This window comes from Cinclus cinclus, chromosome 22 (assembly GCF_963662255.1).
Source record: "Cinclus cinclus chromosome 22, bCinCin1.1, whole genome shotgun sequence".
NCBI classification, from domain to species: Eukaryota; Metazoa; Chordata; class Aves; order Passeriformes; family Cinclidae; genus Cinclus; species Cinclus cinclus.
Window position 1 is genome coordinate 2,702,488 of NC_085067.1, and position 23,171 is coordinate 2,725,658.

Here is a 23,171-nt window from a genome sequence, read left to right on the forward strand (position 1 = left end):
CGGCCCCGTCACCTCCGGGCGGGCACGGCGGAGCGGCCGGGCGGGAGCAGCGGGTGAGCTCTGAGGGGGATGCTCCTTCATGGCCCCTCATGCCTCCCTCCTGAGGGCCAGGGGGCCCCGCACGCTTCGCTCCCCTCTCGGTCTTTGCCCTCCGTGTCCGCTCGGGCTCCAGGGCAGCCGGGCCTGGCGGTGCCGCAGCCCGCGGTGGAGCTGGAGGCGGCCCCGCTCCTCGGCTGAATTTGGGGTATAGATTTGAAACCTCCGGCATCTCACCCTTTCTTCGTTTCTAGGTGTAATTTTGACATGAGGAAAAGCTGAGAGAATTGGGCGTGTTCAACCTGGAGAAGAGAAGCTCCGGGGTGACCTAATTGTGGCCTTCGGTAGGTGAAGGGAATTACAGGAGAGATGAGGCCGGATTATTTACAGAGTCCTGGGGTGACAGGACTAGGGGAACTGGGTTCAAATTGACAGAGAGGAGGGTTAGATTGGATATTAGGAAAAATGTTTTCCCTGTGAGGGTGCTAAGGCCTTGGTATAGAGTGCCCAGAGAAGCTGTGGCTGCCCCTGGATCTCTGGAAGTCTCAGAAACACTTGGACAGTGTTTGGAGAAATCTGTTATAGTGGAAAATGTCCCTACCCATGGCAGAGGGTGGAACAGATGAACTTTAAGGCCCTTTCCAACATAAATTCTATGATTCTATGATAATTTGCCGTTTGTCTTGGCTCTTCTTGCTGAGTTGAAGCCCATCACCCGTGAGGTGTTTGCAGTCAGAAAGCTGTGTCTGTTCATTTGTGTTTCTAACAAATGTTCTTTGTCTTCAAATAACCAAGTGGAAACCCGATGAGAGCACACGAAATACTCTCAGAAACTGAGAAACGCTCAAGTAAATTCTGTCTTTTCCCCCTTTCAGAGGCAGTCTCCAAAATCCACCATGATTTCTCTCTTTGAGCCCGAGTTCCTGAAGGTCATCATGGGAGTCGTGTGTGGTGTGTGCCTGGGCTGGGGCATCCGGGGGAGGCTCCGCAGGAAGCCTGGGGCTGGAATAATGCCAGAGCCTTCCAACAGCCTGGGGGGAGAGGCTGACATCATGGGGGAGTCCGGGGAGCTCAAGCTGGTGCTGATCGTCCGCAACGACCTGAAGATGGGCAAAGGCAAAGTAGCAGCACAGTGCTCCCACGCTGCTGTCTCTGCCTACAAGCAGGTTCACAAAAGGAATCCCGAGCTCCTCAAGCAGTGGGAATATTGTGGACAACCTAAAGTGGTCCTCAAAGCTCCCGATGAAGAGACTCTGGTGCAGCTCCTGGCTGAGGCGAAGCACCTGGGGCTGACTGTGAGCTTGATACAGGATGCTGGGCGTACTCAGATAGCTCCAGGTTCCAGGACAGTCCTTGGGATTGGACCAGGACCAGCTGATATCATAGATAAAGTTTCTGGTCACCTGAAACTCTTCTAAACCAGTACCAAAAAGACCTGGGTGTGTTCATGTATCTCAGTACTGAAAGGTTAAAAATGCAAGTTGGGTTGTTTTGTTTTTTTTTTTTTTCCCCTGTATTTTCCCTCAGTGTTAATAAAATAAGCAAGTTTTGTAAGATTTAAATTTGTAAATCATGACTCTATCTAGCTTGTGTTCTGAAAGGGGGAAAGAAAATTCTAGGCTGAGGGCAGCTGAGGAAAGCAGAGCAGGAACAAGAAGAAACCTGGTAAATTCCCAACTTGGATTTTGCATGTTGGTTGATCATATAAGAGTTTCCTCTTTCTGCCTGTTTTTTTTGTAGTGAATGCATTCTTTAATTCAGAAAGGCTCAGCTGCTGAAGCAGTTAAGAACTGGAGCTGGGGGCAGCTGTAGCCAACTTCCTGCCCAAACTGCTGCAACAACTTGTGACTGCTACCAGGCTGACCAGTTCAACTGGATTTGCAGCCCAGACCAGTGAACAGTTCTGGGGAGCAGCTGTAAGCTGAGCTTCCCTTTGGAGGGGTCTGTGCAACTCCTACACATGCAAAAATGTGCAGTTAAGCCAAGGTGGGAGGAGTTACCCTCCATATAAAGAACTGGGCACTCAGAGACAGACTTAAATCCTGGTTTCCTTGGGATTAACAGGCACTCCTGGGTTTAAGGAAGCACCCTGTTATAGATATTACAGTTCAGAGCACCTTGGGAGTTCCAATAAATTCTGCTTGTGCAGTTTGTGAGAGCTCTGCTCTCAAAGCACCTTCACCAACCTCAGCCACGTGTTCCAGCTGAGTGTTGTGAAAAGTTTGTAGGAGAGAGGACAGGATTATCTCCATCTCCAGCCTTCCACAGAGGGAATGGCAGAGGGGCTGAAATGCCAATGAACACAGAGGATGGAAATGTTTTTGTACTGTACCTCATTATCCTTTTCAGAGGCTCACTGCAGACCTGTGCTCCACCCCTGTGACCACAGAGAGCCTGGGGCAGGTGAGCCCCTGCCACCCCCATTCCCTGGAAGTGCTTCAGTGCCCAGCCCCAGGAGCACAGCACAGCTGTGGAGCTCACAGGAGGAAGAGGGAATGGGATCTGGATCCTGATGCCCAGTGTGACTCCTGGTTAAGAGACAGGAGCTTCTAGAGCTGTTGGAAATCTGTCCCTTGCTGTCAGACTCGTTCCATTCAAATATGACAGTATTCATAGAGAAACATTTAAGTCAATTTTATTTGAAGCTAAATATGTTTAAGGCAATTTACATACCTAGAACATGATCTCAATTGAACTGGCACACCCTACTACAATCCTAATGTATCATCTGCTCGAATATGCTGGAGTTGACCACAGTGCAGCCAACTGGTGAAAAGTGCTATTTTCTTCTCTCTGGCATAATCTTTCTCTAGAAAAGCATTACATATTTTTCTGTATTGCCCCCTCAGTGCAAGACCCCACTACTGGTCCCCATTGCTGCTCTGCTGCTGGCCCCTCAGACCCTTGGCTGCACACACCTGCACTGCACCACACGACCAGCACTGGAATACTTGGTTTGAGTCCAAAGGTCCTTTTTTTGAAAACAGTAAAGTGAAGCTACCACTATGCAGCATGTCCACAGTCCAGTAATTTATTTTTAAATTGCGTAATTTCAAATTGCACAAACAAAACTGAACAGCAATATGCTTGAATTCTCTCTTCTGTACACTCAAAACAGTGATCTAAAACACCACAATATCCAACATACACAAACCTCAGGGCAGGGTTAGTAAATACACAGATTGGAATCATGGTGCTCTGTTCCTGAATGGAATGTCCCACGAAAGCACAGGATACAGCACAACATAAGGTCATCTGTTACATATGGAGTGAGCAAAAAGACACTAGCATTTTCTATATGCATAACTGGAAAAACCTGCATAGGTTAAGGGGAAAAAAAGAAAACAAAATCCAAAACTTTTACTCATTTTAAGTCAGGCAAGGTTGTCTGTACGCATTTTAAATTCTTTTAGAGCTATGCAATCCAACCCAGGAAGGATATGCTGATTAGTGTTGTCTTTTGTCAGCAGTCTTGCAAGGTCAAATACAAGTATCTTGGCTTTAGCTTTCTCCAAATATACAGTGAGACTTAAATGCATTTAGAATAGACAGTACATACCGTAAGCTGCTCACATACAATGAACTTAAGATTCGATATTAGAGTGTAACACTATAGAGTGCAAATCAGAATCTTCACAACAGACTTAATGGTAATAAGCAGTCCTGCAAAAGCCCACTTGAACAAAGTCGTTTAAACTATTCCCCTTCTGAAAGTAAAAGTCTAAATGACATGGAATGTGAAAAAAGATTTAACAGAAGTGATTCAAATCGTTTGCGCTAGAAAAAACAGTCCTTCATGAAATAAAGGTTACAAGAACACGAGGCAGAACTCTTTGCTTTTCCCTGTTATGAGTTGAAGCGGGGAGGGACGGTGGAGTTTCAGTAAGAAAAGTTGCTGCTCCAGACTGACTTGTGCTGCATCTCACATGCTGTAGCCAAAGCCGGGCTGGGGCTGCCCGTACGGAGGGGCCGTGTAGCCGTAGCCAAAAGGTGCCTGTGGAGGAACTGCCACGCTGGGTCCTGCTGTCAGCATCAGCTGGGGCTGGCCTGCAACACACAACGGGCATCTTACTCCTCCTCAACTGAGAAATCACTCAGCAAAATGCCTGAAGTTCAGGAGGCATTGCTGTGTTTCACCACTAAGTCCCTGCTGGGACTTAAACCCCAGGACTGGGCTTTTTCAGGGGCAGAATGGGTGTTTTCCCATAGAACCTCAGGACACAATACATGGCTAAAAATACTGAAGTATATTAAGAAACTCTTGTTAGAATGACCTAAAGAAAATACCCAATATAAAGTAGGCATAATTATGCTTTAGATATAAAGCCTACTGCACGAGATCCAAATAACCACTTGCTGGAAGTCTGGAATAGCACAGCTCCTGTTTCCCTTTCCTTAAGGAGCCAGGACAACCTTAAATCCTGCAGTCCACAGCCCACCTCAGCAGCCAGAGTGGCACTTGTCTAGCATTTTGGAAAACATTCCTTAAGACTTGATTTTACATGGAGGATGTTCCAATTTCCCACGACTTCCTCAAGAAAAACAGGATGAGGGAAGGCTTGTTTTAAAAGTGAAATATTGATATTTGTGTATTATTGATAACACACAAACTAAAGCATTACCATAAACAATAGGTTGTGTTTCTGTAGCTTGCTCCTCTTCCTTTCTCAAAGACTCTGATGCATCCAGTTTATCCACCTGGAATTGAGACCAACAATTAAAGAAATCTCCTCCAAAACAGGTACTTTATTCGTGGCAGAGAAGTGGAAAAGCCTTAGTGGTATGTCAACACCCATCAAGAAAAGGAGACCATTTACAAGTTAAGTAAATTCAAGTAGCAATGTTGGTACTGGTGCAGTCAAGATCGTCTGTTTCCTGAAAAAAACCCTCATTGAGGGATTTTCAACTACTTTGAAAGCTCACTCCAGGCTGAAGCTTTGTACAAAAGGGTCTGTACTGGACTGGAACTGGACAGTTTTTGGACACAGACTCAGATTTGAGCTCAGTCTCAATTGGAAACCTCTGGCATTGGAGCAATTGCCAAGATAATGCCCAGACCTGGAGAAGTTTCCCTGGAGGTGACCTTGAGGCATCTGGTTTGTATTTGGATAGAGCAGACTGCAATAGCATCCGACATGTCACTTGAGCCTCAAGATTTCACTTTCCAAACCCATTCACTCATGCAATTTAAGTTCAAATGCAGAGAATGCATGTGTATAAGACTTGCTTTTTCCACTCCAGAACTGTGTGGCAGTCAGCCTAAACCCACAGATACTCCAATTCTTCCAGCTTTACACACAGTAACAGACAAGCCTGGCCAGCTTCACTGCTGCATGGCGAGTGCAACGGTGCTGTTTGCCCACCCCTACAGAAAGGCAAAAGAAGGAACTTCTTCTGTAGTGAAATATTGCTCATTTCTAAGACAGATGCAAGGGAACTCAGCATTTTTACAGTCTAAGGCAGGCCCTGAAACTAAAACCACAAAATGAGATGTTGGTATTTTACCTGAGGGATAAGATTTAGAACAAAGTCAGAGATAATCACGCCAATTACTTGGAAAGACAGTAATACAACTCACAAGATTAACGTTTCATTTCATTTGTATCCTTAATAAAGGAGTTTGAAGGTTTCCTGCACTTACACAGGGTCAGTGTTATTTATTCAGCTACAACATTCACAAGTGAGTTTTGAGTTCAACTGTGCTACATGAGCAAGGACCTGCTGGCAGCTCCAAGAGCTGTGAGTTACAATGTGTGCTCCATAAACCTGTTCCTCTGAAACCTCAAGCTGAGGCACAACTCCGGGGAGTGGCAGAAGTCCTGAGCTCGAGTTCCCTCAGTGACTGGGCTTCCATGGCCAGCCTGGTGCTTGCCTCCCACAGTATCTGGCTTGCTGCTGCCAAAGTGCACGGGACCGCATCCAATGCTCCAAGACTCATTTTCAGACACCATGCTGGGAACTGCACTGTTTTTAAACTCAAAACAGCAACACACTGAACACAGAAGGACAAGTTTAGAGATGCAAACCCAAGGAGAATGTGCAGAGTTTGCTACTAAGCAGAGGCATTTGGCTTACCCACACTTGGAAAGCCTCCAGCCCAGGACATTTAATACATTTTGGACCCAGTTTTGATGTCTCCCCTCAGAGCTGAACAAATATTGACAAGAACAAGCTCAAGTTTGAAACCAGCCCAAAGGGTGGTTCTTACACCACTTGCTCGAGCATCACCAGCTTCAGGGCCCTACACACTTGGAGCAAGATTGACTGAAAGGCTTTTCCACAGGGACTGCAATAAGCTGCAGAGGAAAAGTAACATGCATTCAATGTTACCGTGTTATGTGTGCATGAAAAAGAGGCAAAAGTACTGAAGCACGAGTGAGGTCTGAAGATGACTGCCATACAGGCTCCCCCCAGAAAACCACACGCAGCCCACAGCAATGCCTTGGAGCTTCAGGAGTAGTGGGATGTAATTGCAATGACTGCTACACATGCGTGGTTTATGCAAACACTGCAGTTCAATTACCTTTTTTCACACACACGCTCTCCTACTTTCTTTACTAGCTGCTGAAGGACCTTACACTACGTGTCTTAGGTTAGCCTTGAATTCCAGTGGTGTCTTTACAACCAGCAGTTTTTGCATTTAGTCCATCTTCAAAGCTGTCATTTTGTTTTTGCCCTTTGCTGAACCACATTAATGGAAAACTCCTGCTAGGGCTGACCCCTTGGACTAAGGAGGATCAGGGTGACATTTGTAGGGAAGCAGATGGACAGAAAACCTTGGATTGCCCTTCTGAAGGTCAAAGTTACATAGCAAAAGGCAAGCCCTGGAGTAGCCTCAGAAGAGCAATAAGCATTACCATTTTTATATATATTTTAATGAGGTAGCAAGAGAAGTTTAGTGAAGCTGAAGAGCTTGGAAAGCAGTCTTTTTTTTTTTTGGACAACTATTAGAAATTTACTACGGGGAGGAGAACCACAGACTTGATGTAACAGCTGAAGTTTTAAGTTGCTACATGAACTAGAGCACTGTGTGGATTAGATCAGCACCATCAGAACTGACACCTGAGTGAGGAAGAGTCCCTCTGGAAGCAGCCAGTATCTACTCTGCCTACAGTCAGCACGCATTAGTCATGGTCCAGAGATCAGGAACTGGATCACAGCCCTTCAACTAGCAAATGCCAGACTGATTTAGAGATTCACAGACTTATTTCTTATTGTAGGAGGTTCTTCCAGTCAGATTGGCTGTCAATTAATAGCACTTGTGTAAGTATTTGTGTTGTTTCAATACCAGGCTGACTGTGATCCAACTGATCACCTGTATGCCCTTCCTGAGGATCTATTAGCTTATTAGTAGCAAATGAATCTACTTTTCTCCTACAGCACTAGCTACTGAGAGTTAAACAATTTGCAAATGCTTTAGTGATATTTTGTTTGGGGAAAAAGCAGTAGCAGCAGTGTAGTAAACATAGGAAAGAAAAAAACTCATGCAGAATCCTTAGACTTAGTCCTCCAGACTTAAAGATGGAAAACAAGAATCAACTTTCACCTTTTCCTTTATTGCATCAACCTGCAAAGGAATTCAGAAGGTGCAGCTTAGAAAAATCAAATTCCATATTTAGCATATAAAAAGGTAGAAACAAAAGCGTCAGGGAAGAAATAATTAAGGTACAGGCGAGTAAAAACAAAGGTACACCAGAAGTATCTGCTTTAGAAAGGCAGATCTGCTTCTTGCTGGCTCTGACTTCATTAGCTACACGAAAGCTACATCCTAAGCCTTTACCAGATTAGGAAACTTTTATCTTTAGGAATCTACTACACCCACCAAAGGCATGGTGTTAGCTTGGTACAGGCATCTCTGACAAACAGTTGTACTACTCAGCCAGCTCCCCACCTCCCCCAAAACAGCATTTCAGGCTGGCTACTGAACCAAAGGGTAGTCCAGCCTTGAGAAGGAACAGCCAGGCAATTTTTTGGACAAGTGGGCACCTTAATCTTCATTGACTGCATGAAAATAAAAACTGAACTCAAGCTTGGAAAAGTCTTTCATTAAGGAATTTACACTATTTCACTGGAAGATACTCCAAAAGCTTCAGCTGGGAAAATCTTGCTAGTGACATTTGGATTTAACTCAAGTCTGTTCAAGTCTGTCAGAGCATTACCAAGTAGTTCCCCCATCCTTCACTTTAGATTTGAGTCACAATTAGTGCCATTAAGTGTCAGAGCCACGTTTTAGAGTTAAATGCATAGCAGAATAAGTTAACTCCAGGTCTAGCTATAAAGCTGTTTAAGTACACAGACTACAATTTAGTTAAAGCTTGATCCCAGCTGGGATTCCTGACTGACACGGCACAGGAAATGCCTGGAGCCTGGAACTACTTTAGACACTGCCCAGGGTCAGGCAAATACTACTGATGTAGGTTCTGTAACTGGTAGAGGGTGAAGCCTGCAAGTGTTTCAGCCTCTTAGAGGGCGAAGTCTCTCCCCAGATGGACTGAAAAGTAAGTGTGGACATGGACAGACAGACATTGGACAAAGCCCAGATCAATGTTAGTAGCAAGCAGACAGTCTCAAGGCATTCACCACAGTGACTAACAAGCTCTGGGTGTTGGAGAGGCACCTGCTCTTACCTTGGTCAAGTATTCCTTCATGACCTGAATAAAGTAGGGCATGGCAAAGTCCATAATGTTGTGCCTCCACGCTGTTTCCAAGACAACATCTGGCCTTAGGAGATCGTAGCAGGTGAAGAGACAAGCACCAAAGCATTCCCTCTTGTTCTCCTGCAAGAACCACTGCAGCAGCTCTTCCGCCAGCTCAGTATCTTTGGATTCGGAAGCGTACTGCATGGCATCCTGCAAGGGGACAGACAACAACCCACAATGTGCTGTTAACTAAGCTCCCCTCAGAGCCAACAAGCCAAAGCTGCTGAAGCTGAGCTGGGTGCTGTGTCACCTTGTACAGCCTGTCCTTCTTGCAGAGCTCCACACTCTGTTTCCAGCGGTTGTTGCCTTTGAAGAGATAGGCAGCGATTCTTCGGAACTCTATTAGCTCGTGTTTCTCCAAACGTTGGGCAAGAGAAATGTTGTCAAAGTTGTCATAAGCATCTATAGAAGTCCTAAGAGCCTGAGTGAAGCAGAAAAAAAAAAAAAAAAAAAGGTCACACCTCAGGATGTACAACTGCACCCACAAAATGCAAACATTTTCCATTAGTTCTAAATTAAAGTATTCTAGCCAGACCGGCAGAGATCTGCTGTTTTATTTGAGAAACGGCTGTTTGACATACAGGGAGTTTAGAGTGCTTCAGTCAGTATTTTCAGTATGTTAAGAGTCTCTGAATACCAGGCACCTGTTCTCTGAAAACAGTAGAACAGCCAGACATCACAGCTTTTTGCCTCTTCTGTGACTCCTTTTCTTAACACGTGTTGTTTGTTTACCTTAAACAAAAGCTGTAGTACTCATAATGAAGTAGCCACTCTACCCCCAATAGGAATGACACAAAATGGTCTCAGAAAGCCACTAACACTTTCTATTTAATCCTTGGCTCCTCACCACTAATTCAGTTTGAAGTGTTGGAGAACATACACTTAAAGAATTAAAGTTAACAGCAAGCAGGTAAAAACTACTGAAAATGAGAAGGAAAACTGTGTTTTTACACATTAAACAAAGGCTGAGAACATGAGGTAAATCCAGAACTGAGAGCTTCAAGACAAGACATACCTGGTAATCTTCTTCAATAATGAAGAGGTTGTTGAGAGACTCATTGACTGATTTGTTGTTGTGATTTTGAACAGAACGCAGGTAAGGCTTCACCAGGGGCAGCTGTTTAACCTTCAAGGAATCAGAGACATACATTTAAGTCAGACTCTGTGGAAGTCTCTTAGCATCTCCCCTGGCAGACAGGGGAGTAGCTAAGCACTTTAAAATGCTACCACAGCTGAATGCTTTCCCAGTTTTTGCTTTGATCTGGATAGCAGGAAAATTACCTTTGTGAAGAAGGTGACAGCACGAGTGTGGTCAAGCCGAGGGGACAACACCATCAGCAGATCATTGAGCAGCAGGGGCTTAAATTCCAAATAGAACTGAACTGCCTTGTAGTACAGCTCCACATTGGCCACCTAGAGAGGAGTAAGGAAGCATGCTCAGAGCAGGAGCTTGATTGTGGGGAAATGCAAATGAAAAACAGACATAACTTTCACTAGGAAAGCAATACCTTAGTGATGATATCTTTGAACTGGCCTTCTTTCCAAGCATCTGTTGGGTGATTCATCATTGTGATTATGGCATTATCATATTCTTCATACTTATCATACAGGAATACCAGCTCAGCCCAGAGATGGGCTTGTTCTGCAGCTCTCAGAACCTAAGCAAAAGGCAGAATTAGCAGTATTTATTAACTGGAATTTCCATCAGTGCTCAAGTTTTAGTGCCATTAATAACCTCAGGAGCTGCTCATGCAAAAGCCAGGGTACAGACAGCCCAAAAAGATGTTTCTTTCAGCTGCATGTAAAGCCTCAGACACTCACCTTGGGAATGTTGACTCTGGACCAGAACAGCTCCAAGTGCTCCCTCATCTTCTGTGGCTTGAACTTGGAGTAGAGAATTGCCAGCTCTGTGAACATCCCCATGTGTGCTCGCTCCAGTCCAAGAGCTGCTTCCAACATAGTGATCAGCTCTTCAAAGTAGCCACGATCCTTAGGGACACAGAGAGAGACATTTCACATCAGGAACCACCTGGAATCCAGATTTTGACAGGGTTGCCATGACAGAACTGACTGTACAACAAGAGTCAGCTTAGTTACCTGGTAATAGTTGATTAGCTCTTCCAGCTCATCTGCATGCACTACAATATGAAGCCCACACAGCTGAGCCAGGCGGAATTCTTTACCATCCACACAAGCAAAGCAGACCTGGAATTGAGATTTGTGTTACTGCTTATCATCAAGACTTCTGAACAAGCCCCAGCTTTGAAGTCCCTGAGCTCAGAGCAGTAAATTCACCTCCTTCCACGTGCGAGTGCTGTTGGCTTTCCGAGCACCATCCACGGCTGCCTGGTACTCGCCGAGGTGCACCAAGGTCGAGGCCAAACGGCCGAAGTTGGACACGTTGTTGTACAAGAGCTTGGCTGCTTCATACATCTTCTCATCATAGCAGCGATCACCAACCTGGGGCACAGCACAGCCACGTTATTCCTGCACGTTTCCAGCCAGTGGATTACATTAAACGTGTGGAATTCAAGCCCTTGTCAAAATGGATTTCGAGGCCAAGATCTATGTGCATACCCAAAGAGACAGAATTCTCAATATCTGTCTGTGAGTCAGCAGAACAAAAGTCAGTCCCTCTCACCTGCTGGATATGTGCATTGTTGGGGCCATTGATGAACTCCTCTAGCTCTGCCAGGCGGTTTGTTTTAGCAAGAGCAAAGATTAATTCTGTTTCCACATACGACTCCCGAGCCTTCTTGCGTGCCATCTGCAGATACTTCACCAGTTCTTCCCAGTTTCCTATGGAAAGGGGTTCAGAATGTTTATTTCCCACCACTGGGGACACTTGTGCTTAACTTAAACACAGCTGAACCTAATTTTGACATATTTCTACAGCTATTCCCCAACAATCAACAACCTTCACACTGCTCATTATGCATTAATCAAATCATCTTAGAATGGGCCTAAGTAAAATCTTATTTAACTTCATACAAAGACTCTGACAGACGTCTCCAGCTAGGTAAAGAAGGAAACTGTAGGCCACTGATTATCTGCAGATGGAATACACTACCTTTTCCCATTCTTATTTAGGGCAGTCCTTGAAGGGCCAGATTCCTCTACTTGCATCAAGATACAGTCTGGCAGAACTGCAGTTTGAGCAGACCAGGCAAAAGAGCTGAGCAACATCAACAGCCAAGATGTAAATAAAACTTAATCATACCACTGGCATTAGCAGCTTGAACAACTTCCATGTATGAGGAAGGATCATCTGCCTTAATGTAGGAGTCAATTGCTTCCTTTACCATCCCCTTCTGGAGCTGTGCTTTGGCCAGCTGGCTCCACACTGCAGGTTCATTGCAGCGCTCGGCAAACTCGTACGCACGGTCCAGGTTCCCAATGTGCTCTATCAACACCTGGGAAAAGGATAACCATCAGCAGCCACTCTCATAAATGTCACCTTTACAACACACTAAGCTGTGGTTTAAGTTCCTCAATGGATCCACAGCTTTTAAAAAAGGGACTAACTCCATACAACCCATACAGCGCGAGTGATTTTAAACTTACACAGTTTCAATAAACAACTTTTGTTCTGCTTTGTAAGACAAGACACTGAGGAGCTTTGGGCACTTTGCTAATTGGTGTTAAGCACCGAAGTCACCAGCAAAGTCCTTGTGTGGGGATTCATAGGGAGCTTTTACAGCCTGAGAATTGAAGATACCTGTACAGCTGATGTGTTGACATCAAACTTCCTGAAGATAGCAAATGCCTCCTCAAAAAGCTCATTGCTGATGGCAATATTGGCTATATCAGGGGCATCATAGTTATCCAGGCGGTTGATGTACTCCATGACACGGGTGCGGTCAGCCTTGATAGCTGTAAGGATCAGAAGGTTCTGCAGATTCCTGAAGAGGGAAAGAAGACCTTAGCAAACAATGATCAATAAATTCACCCTCCCCTCTGCAGAAGTTATTAGTTTATTTGCTGTTTCACATTACAGCAATAACTCCCAAGTTTCCTGTGGCTTAGTTTTCATTTCACACACCTGTGCTCACTGAACACTGAATTATCCAGAACTATTTTCTCCAGCAGTTCAATGAGCTCATTGGGAAGATCTGCAGTCATGAAGGCCTTCACAGTGACAGAGACTTCCTCGGGGTCCTGGGTCTCTGACAGCGCAGTCTGGACAACCTGCAGTCAGACAAGGCATGGACAAATGAGTGATGTCAGGTTCTGCAAATGCAGTTAGGACAGGCAAGGCTGTCAGTGTGCTGCCAGTTGTACCTGGTCAATCAGGGGTCTTCTGTAGGGGTTGCTTTCCAGTAGCACACTGGCCCAGAGCTCGGGGTCCTTACGACGAACTAAGTAGCGGGAGAGACTCTTGAAGAGGGAGTTCTCATTGCACACCTGCAGAAAGGTACAGCTTGCTCAGAGGGAAGGCACAGCTATGGAGCCTACACATAACTGTACTGCAACTCTGAACTGAGGGGCAGAAATCGCAGCCTTTGACACTTCATTAACCTCCCATTTTAGGATGGGCAGGAGAGTTTCCCATTTCTCATTAAGCTGCAGAGGGAAGTTAAACAGCCACACCTCCTCTTCTGTGTTACAAGCATGCACTTCCCAGCTTAATACATTTTAGGAAATACATGTTTTTGTTGTAAAGCTTCCTATGTACCCCATGACACGGATGTTAGAACTCAATCACAAGGCAGCTGCCTGGGCATACATACATTAATCAGCTCCAGATCACACTGTCCACGCTCGTAAGCCACACAGGCCAGGTGAGGATCCCTCTTCTCACAGTACTTGCCAACAACACGACTGTCATAGTAGGGGTTCTCACGCAGGAATCTCTCTGGGTTGTTGTTGCTGTCAATGTATATCTTGGCCAGTGCATTGTGAGTGGCAGGCTCCTCACAGCCCTCGTGAATTCTTGCTTCCAGCCAGGGCAGAAGCAGCTTCAGCCTAGAAGGAAGTGATTTTCACATTAGAGGCTGAGTAAGTAAATATCCAATTGCATTATTTCTATTCTCTCGGAGCCAGTCTTGGTGTGATAGAGTCAGGAACTAAACCAGAGTTACAGCGCTCTCTGTTAACCTATATTTTGATTCATTATTATAATGGTGTAACTTTCTGACACTATGAAGAAAACCAAAGTTATCAGGAGAGATCCCTACATCAGCCAAGAATCAGAGCTGGTTCTCACCCAGTGGCAGCTTCTGCTTGTGTCAGTACCAGCTTTAGCTGCGTGACACGCACTGATGGATGAAACAAACACTGCCACACCGGGAACTGCTAAGAGACTTGTAGATGTTTAATACCTGTTTCTTTTCTCAACCTCTGCAACAAGTTCATCAGTTGAAAATTGACCTCTCACTACAAGGATGAGGTTCTTTATCACGTCTTCAGAGCAATCCACATCAAGCAGTCCCCCAATAACAACAGGCAGACGGCTTGGATTCACCTACACAGGAGCATTTAAATAAGTCAGGGTGTTGTCAGGAGCAAGGGCAGGCAAAACTCATCCCCAGAACTCCACATGAAAGCCACTTGTTAAGACTGACCCCCATCTTCCTGCCTTCACTCCCAGCCTCCTCAGGTTTTGAAGAAGCTTGAAAGTCAATTCTTCAGTCAACAGGTGTTCCCATCCCAGCCCAGTGGCTCACTTAGTTCCCACTGGAAGAGCTCCTGAGTAATCCACTTTATCCCTGCAGCAAGTTAAAATGAAAACTTCCCCTCTTCCTCCCTCCAAAATGTTGAGAATTAAAATCACCCCAACAACTCTGAAGTTATTCTACCAAGTCTTCCTCCTTCAAGTGGCACATGACTGGGAGTTACAGCTTAACGTGACTGAAGAATGAGATCTGACTCACAGCAGGGCTAATTTACTGGAGGCCACTAATAATCACTTAAATGTCAGTCTCGGGTACAAAGCTGTTTGCAGAATACTTAAACATGATGCCTGCAGTTTTATGTAGTACTGTACAGATTGATCAATTTGACACACTGAAGCCAAGGGACAAGTTGTCACCTACCTTCTGTACATAAATCTCAATATATTTTTGGAGATTATTTCTATACAAATACAGCACCAAGTCGTGGACAAAGTCAAAGCGGTCGCACACGATGATGAGAGGCAGCTGATCAGTGAGTTTAGCTTCCTAGAAAGACAAGAGCTTTAGTGGTTTGGTTTTGCTCTTGGACTTAAGCAAACAAATAATGCAGTCACTTAAAATGTCAAAGCAGCTGAATTTGGAAAGCCAAAACTCAACAGTCAACCAAATAATGACAGCTTGTTGTTCAGTTAATTGTTTGCAATATGTAGCAAGTGGGAGCACTCACACCCACTACAGGGTGTGAGGAGCAAGAAGCTTTTTGGAGTTTAACCCTGCTCCTTTGCATGGCAGACTCTACAGAGTTTTACAACACAATACAACTATTACAAGCCTAGGCTATAGAGAATATTTTTAGTTGCCACTGGTGTTTGGTGTGCAGGATTAGCACTCTGGGATTTCCAAAGAAATTTAACCAAGACTAGATTAAGGTGTGGTTCATAATGTAAAACTTATACACAGAATTGACTTTGAGTGCCTTGTGATAACCCCCTAACTATAGAGAACAGTAACAATTAAGCTCTATAGCAGTACTACTTAAATTGCTTACCAGATTAATTATCTAAAAGCATTCCAACTTTCAGCATAAGGTTACAATGGTTACAGTACAGAAGCTTAGTCTATGTGGCAGACAGTATTCCGGATGCATATTTCAGATCACTTATTCCAACATGCACATCCCAGAATATAATCCTACATATAAATTACACTTAAGGACTTTACACAGGGAGGCCTGTACTGGGAGATTTACCTGGTACATGTCCTGCACATTCCAGACATGGAACAGCACAAAAAACAATAACTTTCATCAGGAATTTGACAGCTTGATAACATATCTTAGGTGGCTTGATCAAATTACATACCTTACACCTCGGTGACACCAGGTTAGTTTTAGACAATTCTCTTGGGAAGAGTTTTGCCATCTTCAGATATGATCAGCAAAATCTAAGACTATGCTATGTAACCAACAAACATGAAGGCAGGAAATGTTCCCAGATAAAGTTTTCCCCTCCCACACAGTTGCTCAGGTATTTCTCAGAGTGTTGTGCTTGTCAATAAGCTCAGAACTAAAATTACAGAATCTGAACTTTGAGCACACCATCTTTTCCTACTCTCCAGCAATGCTCTGGATCAGTCAGGATATATTCCCACTGACTGGCATCTCCCAGCAGAGCTGAACTATGGCTCACCTGACTGAAATTTCAGTGTGTAGGAGTAAGACAGATCAGCCCTGAACCTGAAAGCATTTATGGAATTAGCTGACTCTATTCATCTGCTGTTTCTATTGTTGCTCAGTTGGAGTTGATGACACTGAAAATAAGCATTAAGTTATCAACTCATTTGGCACCATGGGTGTTCTCAAGTTAAGTAAACTGTCACCTATTCCATAGGAGACATTTTTAATAAGTTCTAGGTAAGCTGGTACATTTACTACAGGTTAAGAGTTCAGGCCAGATTAACCTTACCAAGAGCAGTGAGGAACTGACCTGACATTCTCATTTTTTAGACAGTATTTCAGGCTCACACTTCATTAGGAGGCACTGTCAACATGGCAGATACCTCTGGTTTGAGGACACTTGGATCCTTAAGTGCAAAGTTTAAAACTCATCTATTTTCACAGAGCTGCCTCATTTCACTAGTGACAAACCATGTTTTATGAGAACCCCAAACAACCCCAGACAGTCCAGTGTTATCCAAACATTACCTTGAGGAAGTTTTTAACACGTTCTGGATCATAGCAGTTACTTTCCCTGCAGATTCTTTCCACTTCTTTAATTTGTCCTGTCTTGCAGGCAGCTTGAATGTACTTGAAGTGCACATCTGGATCCTGGCTGAAGTTTACAATGGAGCCCAGAAAATAAAACAAACCTGGAGAGAAACAGTCAACACATTATTTGCTGGTCACATTTAAAAGTACAAATCCCAAAGGCTACAGAAACTTAAGATACTGATTTTGAACAAAAACAAAAGGCCATCTTTCTAGGTTTTTCTACAGCTCCAAACATTTTCCAGGATTTCAGAAAAACAAATAATGCAACTGAATAGTGGTAGCCATCTTAAAGAGGGAATCTTTAAAGTTTAGATCTGTTCCAAGACAGTTTGAGGCCCAACTACTTAAGTTCATGATGACTTTCTAGACTTCAGCAGACAGCCAGCCCCTCATCCACACATCTGTAACAAGGAAAGCACCAGCTCCTCTTGCAGTAGTACAGACTTACCTTCAAAGCTCTTGAAGGACTCAAAGAGCTCAATGAGTGACTGTGTGGACAGCTGTTCATGGTATTTGGAAGCTACCTGGACACAGATCTGCAGGTTCTGACGGATGTTAGCGGACAACATCGCACGCAGACACTCCAGAGAGTCTTCTACTGACAAGGACCCAAAATAATTCACTAACCACTGCAAAGACACACAAGGCATTTCAGACCTGAGCAGAACAGCAGTTATTAAAGGCTGGATTTGCAGATGCAGGGTGTTTGATGCCTCACCTCAGGATTGAGGAGGTGAGTGTGAACCACCGCACGCTTGATGTCGTACAGGTCTGTGAAGTGCTCGAGCGCTCTCTGCAGCAAACCAGCCTTCTCACACAGCTGAGCTATGTGAGCCCGGTCATAGTGAGTAAACATTTGGTTTCCCAGGATGGCATCTGCAACCTAGAAGGAATATGGAACATTTTCACTCAGTTGCTGAGCACTACCCACCAGTGTTTGCCATGTGCAGCTCCAGGAAGTCTGAGCACGCACCTGAGGCGCGTGCATGAGGTTCATCTCAAGTAAACGTGTCTGCAGGGGACCTTCTGAGGGACGATTATTCTTCAGTGCATCCAGCAGAAAGGCTGTACATTGCTGGATTAAATTATATTCCATAAAGACATCCACAATCTGAAAAACAACAACAAAAAAAAGAAATAAATTCAGGTTTTTGATAGGAATTGGAGGTATATTTAAGCATCAATGCAGCTTCCAAAGCTAAATTCAAACTCATAGCTTTGATGGTTCGAGTAGGGCTCCTCTTACCAACTTAATGCTTTGAAGTCATCATTTCATAGCAATAAAGTTAATTTACCTGTGTTATATCTGCAAGAGGCTCTTCATCTTGAACGAGCATTTGTGCAAACTGCTGTCCTTGATCAGGGCTGATTCTCATTACATTCCTCAGCAAAAAAATCCAGTCTGGAGTATATCCAACCTGAAAAGATGATGAAAAGTGAGAACTCAGCAAGAGCACACACCTTGTTAAATACAGAGCTCGGTAAAAGCTACTGCCAGAGATTACACAACCTAGCCAGGATTTCCACTTTTGGAAAAGGCTACATAGGGAAGTAGGAAAAGACCCATGTATGAAGTCTAGCAGTAACTACTCATAAAAAACCTGAGGCAAAAGTAAATACTACACAGGCTCTCAGATTCCCCCACAGTTACTTCTAGCTACTTTGGAACATGCGCAAGAGTTATTATTAAGTACAGGATAGATACAGCAATTTAATTCTCTCTCACCTTCTTAGCATACAAAACAATCTTCTGGACTTGTCCTGTTTCAGCAAAACACTGGATGACCTTGTTTGGAACATTGGCTCTCAGATAGACACTAAGTGCTAGCGTAGGATCTACAGATTTTACAAGGTCTCCCAGCTCCTCCGAGCACTCCAGCTGTTCAAAAAACAGAAATGCAGTCAGCCCATCCTGACAATGCCATGTGCAATGCACTACCCCCCTCTTCCTCATTTATCCTGCTTTTGGACTTCTCTAGACAAAATTAAGGCCCAGCCTGATAGCCTGAGCTGGCTCTCCCTGCAGTGATCTAGTGGGACTCAGCTCCTCACGCTGTTCTACACCAGCCAAATGAATTTCACTGCCAAATGAATTTCAATGCGGGTGACACGTTGTATCAGCATGTTTCTTCAACTAATTACAGAGATGTAACCACAGCTCAAAGCACTTACAGCCAGTATCCAGAGGAGTGCTTTGGCAAAGCCCAGCAGCAGCTCAGAGCTTTCCATGCTCTGCACATCCTACTGTGATTTCAAATGTAAAATGAGTGAAGCTCTGAGTATTTGATCAATTCTCTTGCATTAGCTTGAGTCATAGGGACAGAGTGAGCACCTATTGCTCAGCTATTTGCTGTCACTGCTGAACTCCCAGCTGAGTTTTCCTGGGAAGGGGGGAGGCTGTCAGGCAGTGCTGCTCCTTCCCCCCCTCACAGCTCTGAAGGTATCAAGCCCAAACTCACCTTATCTTCTTTTAACCATTTTTCCAAGAGCTGCTTGCGGCCCTGCTGGAGCACTGGTCTGCAGAGCTCCAGTGACTCATACTTGTTCAGCTGCCCTTGGTCCAGCAGAATGCCAAAATACTGCAGGAGAGGGGAAGTCTGCCCTGGCTGGGATGGAACACTCTGGAACCGGCGTATGGTGTCTGGAGTACGCAGGATTCCCTGCCAGAGAGAGAGAGAGAAATCCACTTCAATTTTCTTTTCTGCTGTTGTGGCTTGGCAAGGGCTTCTCCAGAAAGCTGGAGGTAATGTCACTGTAGCTGTCACACGCATTTCCATGTTTTGCCAGCCCAGAATGTCAGGAGCAATATGGCTGAACATAAGCTCAGGCGCTAAGATGCTTTGACAGAAAATGTGCTACAATAACCCATTAAATTTATTTCAGTAGCAATGCAGATTTAAGTTCAGAATTAGGACATCCTTGGCCCTGCAAGCAAGTTCCTTTTATCTGAATTTAGTCTCATTTTGTGTTTTTTCATGCTGTTTCCAGGTGCAACCTCAGCTAGAGGTTATCTTCTCACACACTTTTTTGCATCACTGGAAAAGTAAAGGTGAGTACCAGAAACACTGTGAGTCATAACCATTACTCATCATTTATTCCTCCCCTCCTCCGTGGACTTGACAAACTCTTAAGATCATCCAGGCTGCAATCAGTGTCAGCACCCAAGATACCTGTGAAGCACCAAAGTACTACCTGGGGACAAGAGCAGCAACAAGATTGTGCTCTTACCACTTAAAAAATTCACTGAGCTTTCCTGAAGCAAGAAGCTGAAGCCAGTAGACTTCTGTGCTGTTCTGAACAGTTTACCTTTGGGGCATTAGCTGCCACTTTTGCTGCCTCTGAATAGTTCCCTTGTGCAAAGAGTGCATTGAATTTCCTGGCAAAGAGCTCCTCGGCCCCCGCCAGGTTGTTGCGGACAGCCATCCGTAAAGCCAGGTCAGGATTCTGCAGCACATTTGTGATGTAGGGAATGATGTTCTCCTCTTCCACACACACTGAGAGCACCTGAATAAAGCACCAGCGGAAACCTCCAGTTAGTCCAAATATCAAAAGTGAGCCAAAGGCTAAGCTAACTTCTAAGAGGAAAGTCACGGTATTCATGGAAAGGTTTTCATCCCTTGATAACTCATACTTGTCATTTTATTAAAGAGACTTCTGCTTAGAAAGAACTAATGTCATCCACTGTCTGTATCAAAGCAGGCAATTAATAGTTTAACTGATGTATTTGCAAGGCAGAAACACAGGGATACAATGGATCTTTCAGGGATACAGGGACTTTTGTAAAACCCCTACTCAGTGTCTTAAGTCATCAACCCTAGAGGACACCAGGAACAATTCTGCTCTACAGTCCCCATGCTCAACAAGCAATACCAACCTAAACCAATGGGGGCTAAAGGCATGGCTGTACAATGTTATTAACTTGGTCACAGCAGTTCAGTTAAACATGTAGGAGACAGAACAGCAAATTTATTTTTGGGCTCACAACAGACCTCACATGCTCTGAGCAGAGTTCAAAGTGAACATTTCTGGAAACTTTTAGACAGAGATATGAACCCTGCAATATATAATGAAGAACCAGTGGGATTAACTAAAGACATGACTTCCATGCAAAATTTCCTTACTTGTCCCTTTCTGTTGACTCCAATAATTCCAGCTGTTGCTTCGTGCTGTGCAGTAACAAAAATGGTCTCTCCACTGATCCTGTTCATGTAGATACAGGTGCCAGTTTCCAGGTCATACAAGTGGATGTAGCCATACTTTGTTATGAGGAACACCACATCGTGCTTGTCACTGATCTGCAGAACAGAAATAGATTACTCAAATTTGGCATGGGATAAATGTGTTGGTGCTTTTGAGACTCAGCAAACAGCTGGGCCATTTCAGGACAGCCAGAAGTGCTGTTTTATTTTTACTTGAGTACTATCACAGCAGAATGATGTTTGAAGAGCTTGAAAAGCAGTTAAAATAGATGGATATTTATTTCATAGATAAGAACATGCTGCTTTTGAATGCTGCTTGTCTCCACCTTTACACTACTGAAGCAGGAGCAGCAGTCACACCAGTTTAGGGCCAACCCTCAGATCCACATTAACCAGCTGGCTCCCAGTGCCCTGCTCCTGTCACATCCACCAAGAGAAGCTGTTTGCAGCTGCCATACCTGCATAGCAACAGGAAAGTCACTTTGTGCTTCAGGAGGAAAGAAGACATCCACAGCTTTCTTTGGAAAGGGTTGATTCCCAGTGGGTGGTGTGCCAACCTCAATGATATGCAGCTGTGCAAGAGATAAGATTGATTCTTGCATCTAATTTATTTAACAACAGATTCAACAATGAAATTACAGCAATTCTCTCGCTGCTCAGCCTTCATCCCAAGTTTATGCAAAGACAAACTAAGTTAATTTTCTATTTTCACTAGCTAAAGATGTGGCATCTGGTGTTCATGTACCACAGGGTGAGGGAAACAGTTAAATATGATCTTCAGTTACCCCCAATTACTTGGAAGTTTCAGGATTCAGTTAGGTTACTTTAGATGCACTCTTTTAACTTGGTTCACATTCTACAGAGACAGTTCTGAATATGTTTCTCTGAATCTAGCTCTGGTTTTACTCTGGTTTTGCTGTAACTCACATAATTCCAGCATTGGCACTGGACCACTAGTTAGCCCTGCAACACTACTGCTTCATTTTTCAAAATCTTCATCCAGTAATTTGGAAATTAGTTGAGTCTGGTACCAGGAATCAGCATCAAAGAAAGATTACAACAGCTTTTCCCTCAAGCTTAGTCTGTGAAGCTGAGAGTCACATGTTTCAAGCAGCTAATTAGGCTGGTCATGACATGCCACTTAACTTCTCCACTCACAGATTCCTGCTACACCAGGTAGTCCAAGCTCTGCATGCACCATATGTCATATCCAGACTGACACAGTCCTTCACTTTCTTCCTTAAATGCAACTTTTTGCATTAAACCACTTGTTCTCCTGGAAGCAGAGAACCAGGGTGAGTCACCTAAGATTACAGTATATTTAGAACCAAGCCTTACCTTACCCCCAGCTTGCCCTCTTACTGCAAAACAGAAGAGAGTGGATTCTTCAGCATTCCCTTCCATCTTGAACTGTGCAAAGCTGGCTGCATGTCCCTCGATGGGCTGGGACACTTTTCTGTCCACAGAGTACAACTGCATTGCTCCCACTACACGGTTTTGCTACACAAAAAAAAAGAACTGTCAGGAAAAACAGGCACTGTGACAGTAATTTCATTTAATATTGGTCAACATGCTGCCATTTTAAGCTTCCCCTTACAACAGCATCATTTCAAACTCTTAACCTTGCACTAGTGTTAATGTCATTACAAATCCAATTATACTAATGTGAGATTTTCAGTTACATTTAGGTTTGTTATTTGAAGATTGACACAAGCATTTGCATTTAATAAAACAAACAGATAAATCCAGTTCCTGTAGAAGGTGACAACAAGACATGCTCTGGGGTTTCCACACCTTCCTGGAGATAAAGTACCTGTGCAGATATTCCAGTCAGCAAGAGCCATTTCTGCTTGGCATCAGTTCTGTAGTTGATGATCTGGCAGCCAGCAAGGCTGGAGTGGCGATCAAACATCTTCACAGGCTGGGACTCCCCCTCCATGCTCCAGTGGTAAACGGCATTATCCGTCACGAGGGCAACAGTGTTCAGAGAGATCCACTTCCAGAAGGTGACATCATCTGTCATGGTGTGAGCCTTCATCTTGCTCTTCATTTCAATGTTAAAGATTTGCAGTGTTTTCCCAGCTAGAAGACACAGCATCGTTAGCCACGTGACAGAGCTGAAGAGCTGCACTAGGACATTAAACCCTGGGGACTTCCTTCAAGAAAAAGCTGTTCTACACTGGCAGACCTTCAGGGATCAGCTTTCACTTTGAACCAGAGCACAATCCTAGGGCTGATTTTACCAACTGACCAATCAAACAGATGCAGAGAATGGGGTTGGTAGGAGACAAAAGCTTCAGCCACACAAACGGGTTGGAGGATACTTCACGTACATCAAAACCAGGTCACAGTC

The 23,171-nt window shown here is 44.3% G+C and overlaps 2 protein-coding genes across 2 annotated transcripts in view; one reads left to right on the top strand and one right to left on the bottom strand.

Moving 5' to 3' along the window:
- The first annotated feature begins 21 nt into the window (after window positions 1-21).
- Window positions 22-1,782, top strand: PTRH2 (peptidyl-tRNA hydrolase 2). Its single transcript, XM_062507168.1, has 3 exons — window positions 22-53; window positions 291-380; window positions 912-1,782. The coding sequence occupies exon 3, from the start codon at window positions 933-935 to the stop codon at window positions 1,452-1,454; it is 522 nt and encodes a 173-aa protein (XP_062363152.1). The 5' UTR covers window positions 22-53; window positions 291-380; window positions 912-932; the 3' UTR covers window positions 1,455-1,782.
- Window positions 1,783-2,655: 873 nt separating this feature from the next.
- Window positions 2,656-23,171, bottom strand: part of CLTC (clathrin heavy chain) — a 30,086-nt gene continuing 9,570 nt past the window's right edge. Inside the window, exons 3-32 of the mRNA XM_062507265.1 lie at window positions 22,632-22,900; window positions 22,157-22,318; window positions 21,277-21,390; window positions 20,741-20,914; window positions 19,926-20,123; window positions 19,079-19,279; window positions 18,346-18,498; window positions 17,915-18,037; window positions 17,593-17,730; window positions 17,338-17,502; window positions 17,068-17,248; window positions 16,554-16,717; window positions 14,771-14,896; window positions 14,057-14,199; window positions 13,466-13,700; window positions 13,017-13,139; window positions 12,778-12,923; window positions 12,454-12,637; window positions 11,956-12,148; window positions 11,377-11,534; window positions 11,031-11,195; window positions 10,833-10,940; window positions 10,557-10,724; window positions 10,244-10,393; window positions 10,017-10,148; window positions 9,751-9,861; window positions 8,986-9,156; window positions 8,664-8,885; window positions 4,659-4,734; window positions 2,656-4,083 (exon numbers count right to left, since the gene is read on the bottom strand). Coding sequence (XP_062363249.1) covers window positions 3,959-4,083; window positions 4,659-4,734; window positions 8,664-8,885; window positions 8,986-9,156; window positions 9,751-9,861; window positions 10,017-10,148; window positions 10,244-10,393; window positions 10,557-10,724; window positions 10,833-10,940; window positions 11,031-11,195; window positions 11,377-11,534; window positions 11,956-12,148; window positions 12,454-12,637; window positions 12,778-12,923; window positions 13,017-13,139; window positions 13,466-13,700; window positions 14,057-14,199; window positions 14,771-14,896; window positions 16,554-16,717; window positions 17,068-17,248; window positions 17,338-17,502; window positions 17,593-17,730; window positions 17,915-18,037; window positions 18,346-18,498; window positions 19,079-19,279; window positions 19,926-20,123; window positions 20,741-20,914; window positions 21,277-21,390; window positions 22,157-22,318; window positions 22,632-22,900 — 4,778 coding nt within the window. The 3' untranslated portion in view covers window positions 2,656-3,958. The remainder of the gene's footprint in view (window positions 4,084-4,658; window positions 4,735-8,663; window positions 8,886-8,985; window positions 9,157-9,750; window positions 9,862-10,016; window positions 10,149-10,243; window positions 10,394-10,556; window positions 10,725-10,832; window positions 10,941-11,030; window positions 11,196-11,376; window positions 11,535-11,955; window positions 12,149-12,453; window positions 12,638-12,777; window positions 12,924-13,016; window positions 13,140-13,465; window positions 13,701-14,056; window positions 14,200-14,770; window positions 14,897-16,553; window positions 16,718-17,067; window positions 17,249-17,337; window positions 17,503-17,592; window positions 17,731-17,914; window positions 18,038-18,345; window positions 18,499-19,078; window positions 19,280-19,925; window positions 20,124-20,740; window positions 20,915-21,276; window positions 21,391-22,156; window positions 22,319-22,631; window positions 22,901-23,171) is intronic.